We start from the raw sequence: 15,105 nt of genomic DNA, 5'->3' as shown, positions 1-15,105 counted from the left end.
GTTCATGCCAAGTCCAGTCTGTGTCTCGGATTATTGTTTGGATCACTCTGTAAATAAACTGCACTTGAGTTCTCACTACGCTCGCCTTCAGTGGATGATTTGTTCATTTTTTTTATACAGTAATGAACATTGATAATGTTGCTAAATGTATCAATTATGAGAAATTCAATTATGATATATTTTAACCCAAAGTTCTCATTATTTTCATGCATCCAAATGTATTACTCCAGAGATTTTTGTAATTTTTCTCAATACTGATTCTCGTAAATTTTTTATTACTGAAATACATGTTTAAAAGTTTTAATGATTTAAACATGTATATACTGTATGGGGGTGAAATATGACATGTTTTGATGTTTAAATATGATCTCTCTCTCTCTCTCTCTCTCTCTCTTTCTCAGGTAGCTCGGCCGAAGAAGCGAGACGATTCGGTTCAGTCAGCATGCTGTAATAGCTAATCATGATGGCCGACCGAGTCTCATGATATGAGTCGCCAACATGCGCAAGAGTCTGCTGCTGGGCTGCCAGGTAACCGGAGGAGAGAATGATCACTTTATCAAGGATGCCAGTTAATGATTTATTTATCGATTTGTCACACAACCAGAGAACACAGAAGAGAATGTGCAGATTAAAACTAGAACACATAAACTCAGTGAGATCTGAAACGTGCCATCGTTGCTCAGTTCTGGATGCAATTGTTTTTGAGCAAATACACGTACGTACATATGTGATGCTCATAAGTTAGACTCTACACTGAAAAAAGGGTGATATCTAAATATATATACTACTGGTCAAAAGTTTGTGATCATGTGTTTTAAAGAAGTCTCTTCTGCTCATCAAGGCTTCAATCTTGCAAAATGATATTACAATATAAAATAATGGTTTCTATTTTAATATCCTTTAAAATATAATTTATTTCTGTGATGTGCAGCTGTATTTTCAGCATCATTACTCCAGTGTAAAGTGTCACATGATCTTCAGAAATCAGTATAATATGCTGATTTATTATCAGAATTATCAACAGTTGTGCTGCACAATATATTTTTGGAAACTGTGATACTTTTTTCAGGATTCTTTGATGAATAAAAAGTTAAAAAGACCAGCATTTATTCAATGCTGAATAAAAGTTAATTTATTTCAAAAAAAGAAAGAAGAAAAATGTACTGACACCCCTTTTGAACGGTAGTGTATATTGTTAGAAAAGATTTATATTTAAAAGAAATGCTGTTCTTTTCAACCGTTTCCAGCACTGATAATAAATCAGCATATTAGAATGATTTCTGAAGGATAAATAATAAATGCAGCCTTGATGAGCATAAGACACTCCTTTAAAAAACATTAAAAATCGTAAACTTTTGAACGGTAGTGTACGTGTGTGTGTGTATATATATATGTATGTGTGTATATATGTATGTGTATATATATATATGTATGCGCTGCCTTCCTTTCAGAGCATGGAAATGTGCTCATGTGGATCTATGTTTTGGCAGTGAAATATTGCGAGTTCTTTTAGGACAAATGCAATGAATGTGATTTTTCCAGGTGACTGGGAGCTTTTACAGCCATGTGTGCCGAAGCAGGGCGAGACCAGAAGAACATGACCTTCAGCGTGGACACGGCCAGCGAGAGCCCCTTCCTCATCCTCCCGCTCACCTTCGACCACATCATCGACGAGCAGAGCCCGCTGCGCGGATGGGCCGACAACGGTACGGATGCTGTCATCCTTCATTCTGTTCAAGGATAAATAATAAATGCAGCCTTGATGAGCATAAGACACTCCTTTAAAAAATCGTAAACTTTTGAACGGTAGTGTACGTGTGTGTGTGTATATATATATGTATGTGTGTATATATGTATGTGTATATATATATGTATGCGCTGCCTTCCTTTCAGAGCATGGAAATGTGCTCATGTGGATCTATGTTTTGGCAGTGAAATATTGCGAGTTCTTTTAGGACAAATGCAATGAATGTGATTTTTCCAGGTGACTGGGAGCTTTTACAGCCATGTGTGCCGAAGCAGGGCGAGACCAGAAGAACGTGACCTTCAGCGTGGACACGGCCAGCGAGAGCCCCTTCCTCATCCTCCCGCTCACCTTCGACCACATCATCGACGAGCAGAGCCCGCTGCGCGGATGGGCCGACAACGGTACGGATGCTGTCATCCTTCATTCTGTTCACAGTCCTCAGTTTCTGAGAAAACACTGCAAAAATGATCCACAATCAAAGTTGTTGTTTTTTTACTCAAAAAGTGATGTGCATGAGCTCAGATCAGTGAGGCCTACAATCAATCAGTTCCAAAGAGAAATACTAAACCGGTGCTAATTCAAAGATAACGAGCTGACAAATAGATTGAATCCAACATTTAATGATAATATTTACAAGCAATTTTTAAAAGGCCAGTCATTTTTGGTTAGGAATAACAAATTAGGTAAAGGATTTTCAGCACAGCACAAGGGTTAAACATTATTGGAAAAATAAATATATAAATAAATGCACCAACAAAAGTGTTTTTCAGCCACTCAAAAATTGAGTATTATCGAAAACATTATCTTATTTAAAATGATAAATTGGACAATGCAAGCTTTGAAATATATAAAACAATTAAAAATCAAGATATTTATTATTTAAAATCATGTGAATTTTTATAATGAACTTAATTTTTTTTTAACAAATTTTTTAAATTTCATATAATGACTTTTATTTCTAATTATGCCAAGTTCTAAAATATTTTCATGTGAGTAAATCCTGGATTCTTAACGACTGGAAGAGTCATGTAAAATCTCTGGCTTAAAAGAGTGTGATGCCTGAAGAACTTTAGCAATTAAAATATTTTAATGTTTTTAAATTTATTAAAAACATTTATTTTTTCATTTTTAAGGTTTTTATTACCATATTTAAATTTTTAATCACATTTAAATTTAATTGTAATAATAAAAAAAAAATGTTATTCAAGTTCATTTTTATGTTTTTTTTATATTTAAATGTTTTAATATTTTATTTGTAATAATTTAGTTATTTATTTGACTCTATGGACACTATAAGCATCTGAAAATTGAAATAGGTTTTGAAGCCTTTGTCATTGTAAATACTGCGCCTCCAGTGGCAGCAAACGGAATTGCAAAAACAATGATCGTCACCTGACTTCACCTTTAAAATCAAGCACTGAAATCATTAATGTTGCATGAACAGCATCAGCCCAATAATATGCAAAAACATTAACAGCATAAGCTGAATAAGAAAATGTATATTTTTGTGTAGGCCTATGTCATACAGTACATGTTAAATATTTTTGAAAGTGTTGAAAATGCATTTTAATTTTATTTTATGAGCTTTAAACTCATATTACTTGAAATACTTAATGCAACATTTGTATGCATAAAAACACACAAATGCATAAACACAGCAGAATTATCATTTACATACTCAGCATAAAAAAAACAAAATTGTCCTTAAAATCAAGCACTGAAATCATTAATGTTGCATGAACGGCATCAGCCCAGTAATTTGCATAATTATTCACATTGTATAAGTTGAAGAGGAAAACTGATCATTTTGTGCACAGCCAGTTCACGCTTTTGGAAAGCTTTTTATATTTTAAACAGCAATTTTCTAATTATTGTATTTAATGAGTTTTAATGAGCTCATATTATTTGAAAGACTACATATTTGTATGCACAAAAACACCTAAATGCATTAAAACAGCAGAATTATCATTTACCTATTCAGCATTTTTTTAAAAAGTCTTTCAAATCAAGCATCGAAACCATTAATATTGCATGATCAGCATCTTCCCAATAATATTTTGTGTATAGCTTGTTCATGTTAAATACTTTTGGAAAGTTGAAATAATATGCTTTTTATATTTTAAACAGCATTTTTCTAATTATTTGATGAAGGTTTAAGAGCTCATATTATTTGAAAGGCTTCATGAAATAATTCTATGCACAAAAACATACAAATGCATAAAAAAGCAGGATTATTATTTACATACTTAGCATAAAAATAAACAAAAATGTCCTTCAAATCAAGCATTGAAATAATTACTATTGCATGAGTGAGCCCAATAATATGCAATTTAAATTATGTTTTAAAATTATGGACAATTTTGTGTACGGTATGTTAGCGAGTACAGAAATACAGTTATTTCATTTTCATTTTATTTTATTAATAGATGAGCTCATATGATTTGAAAGATGGAATATTTGTTAAAATTAAAAGGGCAAAATATTTGAAGTTACAAGAACTTTCACTTTCATATACATTTGAACCTAAAATCTTCATATTCATTGAAATGCATCAAACACGCAAATGCATGACAACAGCAGAATTATCATTTACCTAATTAGCATTAAAAAAAATTATCAGGAATGTCCTTAAAAAGCAAGCACTGAAATCATTCATATTGCATGAACAGCATCAGCCCAATAACATGCAAAAGTATTAACACTGCATAAGATGAACAGGAAAACTGATCATTTTGTGTACAGCTAGTTCACATTAAATACTTTTGGAAAGTTAAAATAATGTGCTTTTACATATTTTATATCTTTTTTAATGTATTTTATACATTTTAAATAGCAATTTGCTTATTGCTTAATAAGCTTTTACGAGCTCATAGTATTTAAAAGATGGAATACTTGTATTAAAATGTAAATGTTCACACTACAAAGGCCATTTAAAACAAGAAATGATTAAAATGATGAAATAAAGACCTTTCCTTCTATATTCAAATACATTTGAACACGTTATGCATCAAACACCCAAAAGCAGAAAATAAAACGGCAGAATTATCATTTCCCACCATAATGCATAGAAAACAATTCAATTCAATTATTTAAATGCATAATTATATGGTTTAGTATTGCACTGAGCATGTGTTTTCCTCACTCTTTCAGAACAATCCTTTCATGCATGTGCTGTATGCATGCTCCCGTGATTCATCACAGCAGTTTCTGCTTTAGTCACGGTAATGAATTTGCACTTTGGGGTCATTATTAGGTACATTTATTATCCTAACGAAGCTGACAGCACTTAAGCACTGTACTCTCCTCTCTCTTTACACAGACAGACATGAATTAATTGGCTCAGAAAAGTGAAAGTCAAAGCATTTATTTTAAAAAGCATATTTTGATAAAAGCGGCTGAATTACTGGAATAATCCACTGGATATACAGAGATGCTTCATTTTCCACATTAATAAACAGATAAAGATATTGATGGTTAATCTGATGCTGATAAATGACTGTTATAATGCGTTTTATTTGCACAGCATGCATTGTCTTTTATTACTGGAGTGTTAGTTGTAACACTGTAGAAACAATTTTCACTCAGAAATTGCTACATTTCACGAATAATTACAAAGAAATGGCAAGTAACACATTGAATTAAATGTCAACTTTTTAAGTAAAAATCCCAATAATCGTTGTTTTTTTTTATAACTCTGAAGAACCATTTTTTACAGTATAAGAATGATTGTAACTCTTAACATGCTGCTTCTGCAATCTGTTTAATGTGTCTGAAATTCAGTATGTGCATATTAAAGTAATATTCTACAACATTAAATCAGATCTAATGAAAAGTGTATTTCTGTATTTAGGAACAGATGCAATATTTTAAAAGAACGTGCACACAATCTATAAACACTATTTTATCTTTAAAAAATGTGCAAAACCTGCCAAATCAAATTCACTTATATAAATAAATGATAACAGGAATGATAAATCATAGCTGAAGCTGACCTGTAGATGCTGTCGTCTCTGTGCGGCGATGACTGATTTCAGCTTTAACTTCATCCTGGTTCAGAAGTGTTGTTGTGGTCTGATGTCGATGTCAGCAAACACTGATGATCCGTGTGTGATGAGAAACACACGTCACAGTCGGAGTCCAGGAAAAAGCCTTCAGTCTCTCTGTTAGAGAATATCTGCTGCTACCGTTCACATGTCAGCACTGCAATCATACTTGCACAAACATACTAATATTCTCTCTCTCTCTTTAACTCTTTAACACACACACTCACACACACACACTCATGATCACACACATGCACACGCACACACACAGGTTTGTTTTTGTGAAAAGTGGGGACTCTCCATAGGCGTACAGTTTTTATACTGTACAGACCGTATATTCTATTGCCCTACACCAACCCTACCCCTAAACCTACCCCTCACAGGAGACTTTCTGCATTTTTAGATTTTCAATACACTCCATTCTGTGTGATTTATAAGCGTTTTGAAAAGTGGGGACATGGGGTAATGTCCTGAAAAGTCACCTTCTCCTTGTAATCCCTGCCATACCTTTGTCATTATACACATTTATGTCCTCATTTGTCACAAAAACGCACACACTCACTCTCTCTCACACAGACACACACACACACACACACTCTCTCACACACACACACACACACTCTTTTTCACCACAATTTAGGTCCCCACCACGACATGAGTCTGTGTGTAGTCAGGTTTAAGGATATATAAACCGGTTCTCTCTCTCTCTCTCTCTCTCTCTCTCTCTCTCTCTCTCTCTCTCACACACACACACAATATGCAAAACATTATTAACACAGCAAATAGGCTGAAAAGGAAAACTGATAATTGTGTATAGCTAATGCAAGTACTTTTGTATAGTTGAAGTATAGCAAAATGTGCTTTTTTATATATATATATTTTAGCAAATGTATTTTATGAGCTCGTATCATTGCTATTTTTTTCATTATACACTCAAACATTAAAAAGAAAAACTTTTAGTTTTATAAAAAGATTCATACATACAACTTATATTTGTCTACAAAACTAATTTCAAGGCTTTGCAGTGTAAATAGAGCATTACACTAAATGCCACAGATTATCCCAATTCACCTTCTCTAGCTAACTATAATCACAAAAATATTTTAAAAACAATTATTCAGAAATCTGTCCATCTATAGCTCGTGATGTGCTTATAGCGCCATCTAGTGGTCAGACATCAGCTGTTTGTGTTTGCCCTCATCTGCTGAACTCAGAAAAACACCTTACATTAAATCTAACTTTGACCTGAAGAGATGCTTCTGAAAAAGCTGTGCAATAACATCAATCTGTGTGATTCTCTGATGTTTTTATATCAAAATCACACGCAAGAGTCGCTCTGGAATTAGAAATGATAGCTACAATACACGTTTGGATTAATATAGGCCTATTACACTTTTTAATTATCCCTGGCAGGTGGAATTATTTACATCACGTGTTCATGCTCAGTCACGTGACACTCAGGAAGGAATGTGCCATTTTCAGCTCTTGTATAAATGATTTCACAAACAAGCATGTGATTTGAGTCGGTTTTGTTATGGTTTTTGCACAATTGCCGGATTCTGAAAGTAAAGCCTCTCTCAGCGGAAATTCAGACTCTGTGTACAGTGAGATAAATATTGATCAGCTCTTTTCTTTTAAATCAATAGAATCAGTGTGAAATACAAACATCAGCTGCAGCGACGCGCAGAAGAGACTTAACGGCGATTTATGGTCAAACAAAAATAATGCTTAATATTTAAAAATTAATTGCAAATGAAAAGTCACTTTTAATGCAAATTAAAATGAATGCATGAAGGTTTATGATCATTAACATCAGGCTGTTTATCATTCATGCATTTTATTTGGGGTGATTGCAATAGAACGTATCAGTATTTTCTTGCTTTCTGTTCTTTCGAAATATAAAAAGAATCAGGGCTGCATAGATGCTATTATTATTATTATTATTATAAGATCATAAAAACATATCGTCTGACTGTCATTTAACAATAAGGTAATAAATCTGAGGAGATGCACATTTGCATGATCAGTTTATGTAACAAATGCAAACAAACAATAACAAGAAAGCATTGTTTAGTCTTTAGTTTCGCGACAGTATTTCAGCTGCTGCATCTTTCTGTTAACGCAGGCCTGTTATTCTCGCGTTTGCTGTAGCTATTCTAAAAGACCATTTCGACACAGTTTTACACGATTTAATTTCCATTTCGATTTGCATGAGACGAACAGAGGAATGTATTTATGAGATATAATATTTTTTATCAAAAAGCCAGACCCAGCAGATAGACTGAAATTAAATGCAGGGCCATATTATAATTGAAAGAAAGAAGAACAATTCTCTAGTTTTCTTATTCGTGTGTTTAGATTTAATTGTCTACAGAATATAAAAATAACACGGGCTAAATGTTTTTAGTGTCTGCTGGAACGAAAAACAGAAAGAATACAATGTATTAATCAATTCTTCTTCTTCTTTTTAAATACGTTTCTTTAAATCAAAATGCAACACTGTTTTCAGCTGGAACAAGAATAAGAGTAAGTTTTCTTGTAAACATTTTTTTCTCACCAGAGAACACCATAAACACTGATGCATTATTTGAATGGAGTTTATTTACGGAACGAAATGAAACAGAATTGAAGATCAGCTAACGGGCCTTAATTACATTTACGCTGATTAATTATCATCCTAATCAAATCTTCCGCCAGAAGCAGGAATATCAGTTATTCTAATCGAGTGCTTTTCTAATTATTTTAGAGTAATTTTTTTTAATAATGATATTTTTTTTAGAATAAGCGCGTTTTGATATAATTTTTATCTCTTTATTTAAAAAATGTGTATATTTTAGAATAACAGCACTTTATCTGAAAAAATAAAAAAATCTGTGATTTTATGATCTTTGCATATCAAAATGGCACGAAAGAGTCGTTCTAGAATAAAAACTATAGATATTTGGCTGAATACACTCAGGGTTTTTTTCTCTTTCTTTGCAGAAGAACCAGTTCGGGCTCGTCAACAGTGAACAGTTCTTAAAAGAACCATTTTTTTCTTAGTGTGATGAAGATTTTAATAATCTAAAGAATCCTTTTCCGCTGCAAACTACCTTTTGTGCAATGGAAAGTCTGCATGGATGTTAAAAGTCCACATGGAACCATACTTTTTCAGTGCTCACCGAGTGTCGAAGACATTTGAATCAAAACTATTTTATTGAAAGCAAAAAGAAAATAATAAGTGCTGGCTTGACAATCCAAAATGTAAAAATCACAATGGTCCCAAACAATCTAGCAAATGCTTTTCTTTCTGCACGGTCCTCAAATGAATTTTCGAAGGCATTTTTGTCAAACGTGCATGTTTTATCCTGAAGCGATCAAAAAACAAACAAAAAAAAAAACCTACTGATTTAGATTGTAAAAAAACAAACATTTATCCATGCAGTCCGGAACATTCAGGGACTGAGATAGTTCAGATCTGTGTTTGTTCTTCAGCATCAAAAGTTACCCTGTTTACCTCGCTGGACGCGTAAAACAGACCCTGCGCCCAGTTCACACATTCCCTCGGTTCAAATGTCAATCCGCGAGTGTAACGACGAGTTTTTGGCCTCGTGGTCCCAGTACGAGTAGAGCTCGGCCGGCTGCCGGGAGCAGGTGAACTGCAGAGCGGCCGCGGAGTTAGACGGGACCGGCGAGGGCTGCTGCTGCGGCGCCGGGTGCTGGTGGTGCCCCATCCCGCTGTACGAGTTCATCATGTTCGGCAGGCCCATGGCTTGCATTCGACTGTAGGGGTTGTACGACGGACCGGACAGTGCTTTCATGGGACCCATGTTGGCGGTGGTCATCTGGCAGGACGCGTAGCTCATCGGCGGCGGTGGTTGCGCAAGCGGCCAGCTGTTGTTCATGAAGCCGGGCTGGAGGTATTTGGGCGCGGGGAGGTAGCTGCCGTATCCGTCGCCGCCGAAGAGAGACTTGCCCGGCTGGAAGTGAGCCGCCGGCGGTCTGAACGGCCGCTTCATGCGCCTCCGGCGCCGGTAGTTGCCCTTCTCGAACATGTCCTCGCAGGCCGGATCCAGAGTCCAGTAGTTGCCCTTGCGCTCCCCGCCGCCCTCCCGGGGAACTTTAATGAAGCACTCGTTGAGACTCAGGTTGTGTCGGATGCTGTTCTGCCAGCCCTTCTTGTTCTTCTCGTAGAAGGGGAACTTGGTGATGATGTACTGGTAGATGCCGGAGAGGGTCAGTCTCTTTTCCGAGCTCTCCCGGATGGCCATGGCGATCAGAGCCACGTACGAGTAAGGCGGCTTTTGAGACGCATCCACCTTCTCCGAACTCGGCTCTTGGAGCGGCTCTTCCTTCGCGAACTCTTCTTTCTTCACCGCGTTCGTGTCGTGGACCATCAGAGCCATTGCGTCATCATCTAAGCTACGGTAAGATGCCATCACTTGAAAAACACGAGCAAACAACACATCAGCACAAGCAGCGGGCTGTAGCTGTAGTGTGGTGAGAAAGGGCTGTCCGGTACCTGAGTCTAGCTCTGGAGTGAGGTGCGCGCATCAGGTCACCGCGGATCCATTAACGGAGAGACTTTTGAATGAAATAAAAGCTCCTGCTCCGGTAACGCCCGGCTTTCGCTGTGATGGGCTCGAGATCTCGATGTCGTTTAAGCTCGAGGGCTCTTCTGGAAGATCCTGCAACTTTGTTTCCCTCCTCGCGTGAGAGGCGAAGCTCTGCTGATGTCCTCCTCATCATCACCGTATTCCGCTTTCGTCACGTCTCTCTCTCTCTCTCTGTCTCTCTCTCTCTCTCTCTCTGTCTCTCTCTCTCTCTCTCTGTCTCTCTCTCTCTCTCTGTCTCTCTCTCTCTCTCTGTCTCTCTCTCTCTCTCCCGGAATAACACGCTCACACGCTCATGCACGGTCGGCTAGATATTCACTGCAACATTTTCAAAGCCTATTTCTTTTTTGCGATTCCAGAAAAGGTTTGTACATTTATCTCTCTCTCTCTCCCGGAATAACACGCTCATCGCTGAATGCACGGTCGGCTAGATATTCACTGCAACATTTTCAAAGCCTATTTCTTTTTTGCGATTCCAGAAAAGGTTTGTACATTTATTTTTATTTATTTATTTTTTGAACGAAGAGAGAATTATCCCTGATCAATGAATATAACCAAAGACCAATATTGCACATTTCTTTTTTGAGATCCCTGATCAATGAATATAACCAAAGACCAATATTGCACATATCCTATAACGCAGTATTTTTTACTATTTTATCTATTATTATATTTGATCTTATTTTATTAATTAATAGCACCATGCTTGAACAATTTTAATCCATTTTGAATCATTATTATATTTATAATTATATAATATTTATAATGATATTACATATATATTATTTGACAAAATAATATAGCTCCAGCTATAGTGAGGCAATTCATTTTATGAAATCCAAATTAATTCTATTTTATCATTTTAAATTGAACCCGCGTTTATTTCGATCCCATTTAACTTAATCCTCAATAAATAAAACCACATTTTCAAAGCCTATTTCTTTTTTGCGATTCCAGAAAAGGTTTGTACATTTATTTTTATTTATTTATTTTTTGAACGAAGAGAGAATTATCCCTGATCAATGAATATAACCAAAGACCAATATTGCACATATCCTATAACGCTCCAGCTATAGTGAGGCAATTCATTTTATGAAATCCAAATTAATTCTATTTTATCATTTTAAATTGAACCCGCGTTTATTTCGATCCCATTTAACTTAATCCTCAATAAATAAAACCAATAAATAAAACAGATATAATTAAATATAAATAAACCTCAATATAAAAATATAGTAAAATAAATAAATGCAACATTTTAAATAAATATTGTAGGCGTATATATATATATATATATATATATATATATATATATATATATATATTTAAATAAAATATTTATTTTATTTTATGATGAGGTCTAGAAAAAAAGAGCTTTGTTGTGCAAATGACTATTTCATGCATTCATATAATAAAGTGATTATTTTTAAATAACAGGTGCAGACATTGATCTCCAAGTCTATAGTCAGTTCACACAAGAGTTATTCAGGCCGCAGTGTGGTTCTCTCTCTCTCTCTCTCTCTCTCTCTCTCTCTCAGGTGTGCAGCTGTGTGTTGTGTATGTCAGCAGCATCTATCACGCCTCTGAAACTGAACAGACAGCGCGAGCGTGAGTATAATGTTTCAGTGGAAACCGCGCAGTCGATCTGTCGCACGCGCTTTCACTTACAGCCTTAATCACTTAATTGATTCTCATAAACACACATTAAAACATTTTAAAATAAATAAATACACTTACTTGCTTATATACAGCATGCAGTTAATTTTACAGCATGCATTAACAATGCTTTTTCAGGCCCAGCATTCGGTTGATCAATATATACTTATTTTATGCGACTGCAATGCAAACCAATAGACGATGAAAGTAATAGACAATTTCCCACCACAGGAACATTCAGCATTTCATATACACGCATTTATATTCTATCAGAATTATTACGAAGTAATCCAGCAGGCTCATATTTTCACGTTGAAGGGAAAACTCCGAAACTTCCTGCCAAGCTCTTTGAAAGGAGGATGTTTATGGTTCAAAGAGCAAGAATGCAGATGGACTGAAGCTCCGGGTCAGTGGGACGCCGCAGACCTCATCAACATTTAAACGACAATTAATGAAACCATCTTCAGAAGACTGGCAGGCGTGAGTCGGTTTATGCGCACCTTTGTGGCTCAGTTTGACAGAAAATAGTCACTTAAGTTCTAAACAGAGCTTTGTAAGTTCTTTTATGAGTTATTGAGTTCTTAAGAGCCCAGAATCTAACATACTGATCTGAAGAACCTACACTGAAACATTTAGATCTCTGATCATTTTTAAAGAAACACACACATATCACTGATGTATTATTCATGAGCTGTGAGGGACCATTCACCTGGATGCATTCACAGAAAAAGAGTCATATTTAAATAAATAAAAAAACGGAAAAACTACCAGGTTCATGTTTAATTGTTAAACTATCTATATATATATATTATTAAGAATATTTATAATATTGTTATATTATTAAGAATACTTCTTAAATTATTTATATTCTATTTTTTAAATATTATTTGATTTAATTGTCTTCCTTTTTTCCTGTCAAATTATATATATATATATGTGTGTGTGTGTATATATAAATATATTATTTTATATTATATTATATTATTTTGTATTATTTAATTTGAACATTTTATTTAAAAAAAATCAATTAAAATAAAAAATATTTTATTATTTCATTAAATATATTAAATAAATTTTTTTTTTTAGTGAAAAATTACCAAAATGTAAAAATGATGTTATTTAAATATTTCATTTTTTCATAAACATTTAGGGTTTACACTGATAATTCTCGAACACACTTTACCATATTCATTTCAATGGATACTCTACATGCTGTATGTTAATCAGAAATGACTTCACAGTGCATAATAATGGGAATAGGATCATTTGAAAAGCTAGTTTGTGCAGAAACACACGTTACATGCTGAAATAATGTCACCTCTGTCATAGAAGCTGCTTTACTCTTCAGGGCGAGCGAGTGTTTCTCTGGGGTGGAGGGCTTCCTCGCTTTGTGAAGCCCGGGATTGACCTCTGCCTTAAATGACAAAGCCCACAGAGCACTCAGCTCTTCCTGAAGGTGCTCAGCAGTTCTGCTTTCAGAGCGAGAGCGTGCTTTCCTTTCTTATCAGCCGCAGGAAGCCTATGGGAAGCTCTCAGCCGTTCTCCTGTCAAATTATTATAATGCATTACAGCCAGCTAAAGCAACTCTACAATCTCAACCGTGATTCGAATGCATAGCAATATGAATGATTAATAATGCAATAATTAAATGGAATAAAGGATTGATTTCACTGGTAAAGCAGGTTAATGCCACTGCTTTGAGTAACTGATATCTGTCAGCAGGTTTATTAAAACCCATTAAAATATGACTTTAATAAATTAATAACTGACACTAGCTTTTAATATGTTGTTACAGGAATATTTAATATTTTTTTATTTTATTATCCAAATTGATTTGGATAAAAGCATCTGCATAAATGCACAAATGTATATTTATTTTTAATCATGTTTTATTAAATGTTTTTCTTTTTGCTTTCTCCGCCCTGTTTTTTCAAATACATTAGGCTATCAAATATGCACATTTTATATAGAAAAATATTAATATTATTAAATGTTTTTCTTTCTCTCTCTGTATATATAAATGAACTCAACACAACACAAGGGCATTAATAATGCAAAAAAATATATAATAATAAATAAAAACAAAAACAATACTTAAAAACTTTTAAATATATATATATATATATATACTTAAAAATATATATTTAATTAAATATATAAAATATTATTTAATATGCATTATATTAAATAATATTTTATATATTTAATTAAAAAGTAAAAATATATGAAATGCATTAAATAACTTTTTTAAGTTTTAAAGTATTATTCTAATAATAATATTATATAACTATATATATAACTAACTTTCCTGCCCACATAAATAATACATTTTATTAATCAAACCAAACCTTCTGTTGTCTGATAATTCTTTGAATGCTAAAAACATGCAGTAATTTACTTTAAAGTCACCTTTTGAAATGCTTTTGAATGCGTTTCTATAGCAAAGCTTTCACACCTCCATCACTGCGTATCTGCTGAAGAATCATGTCGAATCTATTTACTTTTGCACAGAGACAATCTACGTCGCAGACCCTGGAGGAAAGCTAAACGAGACAATAAAAGGCGAGGAGTTCTGTCGCAGCAGCAGACTGCTGTGTGTGTGTGTGTGTGTGCGTGAGCCGCGCTGTGATGCTTATCTGCGCGAGAGCCGCGGGGAGTTAAAGCTGCACAAACGCGCCTTTGATCGGCCAAGAGGAAGTGCTCTCGCGCGGCTATTTCTGGCTCACCTCTGCTCTTTTGTTTCTGTCGAGCAGCAGGTGAAGGTGTTGAAGCTCATGCACTTTACTGAAGACCAGCCCAGGGTAAACAAGCCAGAATCACACAGAGTGAGACCAAACAGCAGCTCCTGGAGAGACAGAGACAGAGGATTTACTTTGACATATTATTTATATTATTATTTGACTAAAAATGTAAATATCATTTTACTTTTTCACTCTGAAATTGCTTGTAAATTTGATAAAGAAACAGCATTGAATTAAATGACTGAGATAGTATTTTCTTGTAAGACATACTCCAATAATATTTGTTTTATTTGCAACTTTGAAAAATCATTTTATAGTGCTTTAAC

General features: G+C 34.6%; 1 protein-coding gene and 1 pseudogene across 1 annotated transcript; one reads left to right on the top strand and one right to left on the bottom strand.

Moving 5' to 3' along the window:
* Window positions 1–5,409, top strand: part of LOC107549804 (ATP-sensitive inward rectifier potassium channel 10-like) — a 9,302-nt pseudogene extending 3,893 nt beyond the window's left edge.
* Window positions 5,410–9,018: 3,609 nt separating this feature from the next.
* On the bottom strand, window positions 9,019–10,481 carry foxl2b (forkhead box L2b). The gene is made up of 2 exons (XM_016230978.1): window positions 10,292–10,481; window positions 9,019–10,210 (listed from the first exon to the last, which is right to left on the bottom strand). The coding sequence occupies exon 2, from the start codon at window positions 10,206–10,208 to the stop codon at window positions 9,339–9,341; it is 870 nt and encodes a 289-aa protein (XP_016086464.1). The 5' UTR covers window positions 10,209–10,210; window positions 10,292–10,481; the 3' UTR covers window positions 9,019–9,338.
* Window positions 10,482–15,105: the final 4,624 nt, after the last annotated feature.

Source organism: Sinocyclocheilus grahami, unplaced genomic scaffold (genome assembly GCF_001515645.1).
Source record: "Sinocyclocheilus grahami isolate Dianchi unplaced genomic scaffold, SAMN03320097.WGS_v1.1 scaffold381.1, whole genome shotgun sequence".
NCBI classification, from domain to species: Eukaryota; Metazoa; Chordata; class Actinopteri; order Cypriniformes; family Cyprinidae; genus Sinocyclocheilus; species Sinocyclocheilus grahami.
Note: the sequence above shows the minus strand (reverse complement) of the source record. Positions and strands in the feature narration are given on the sequence as shown.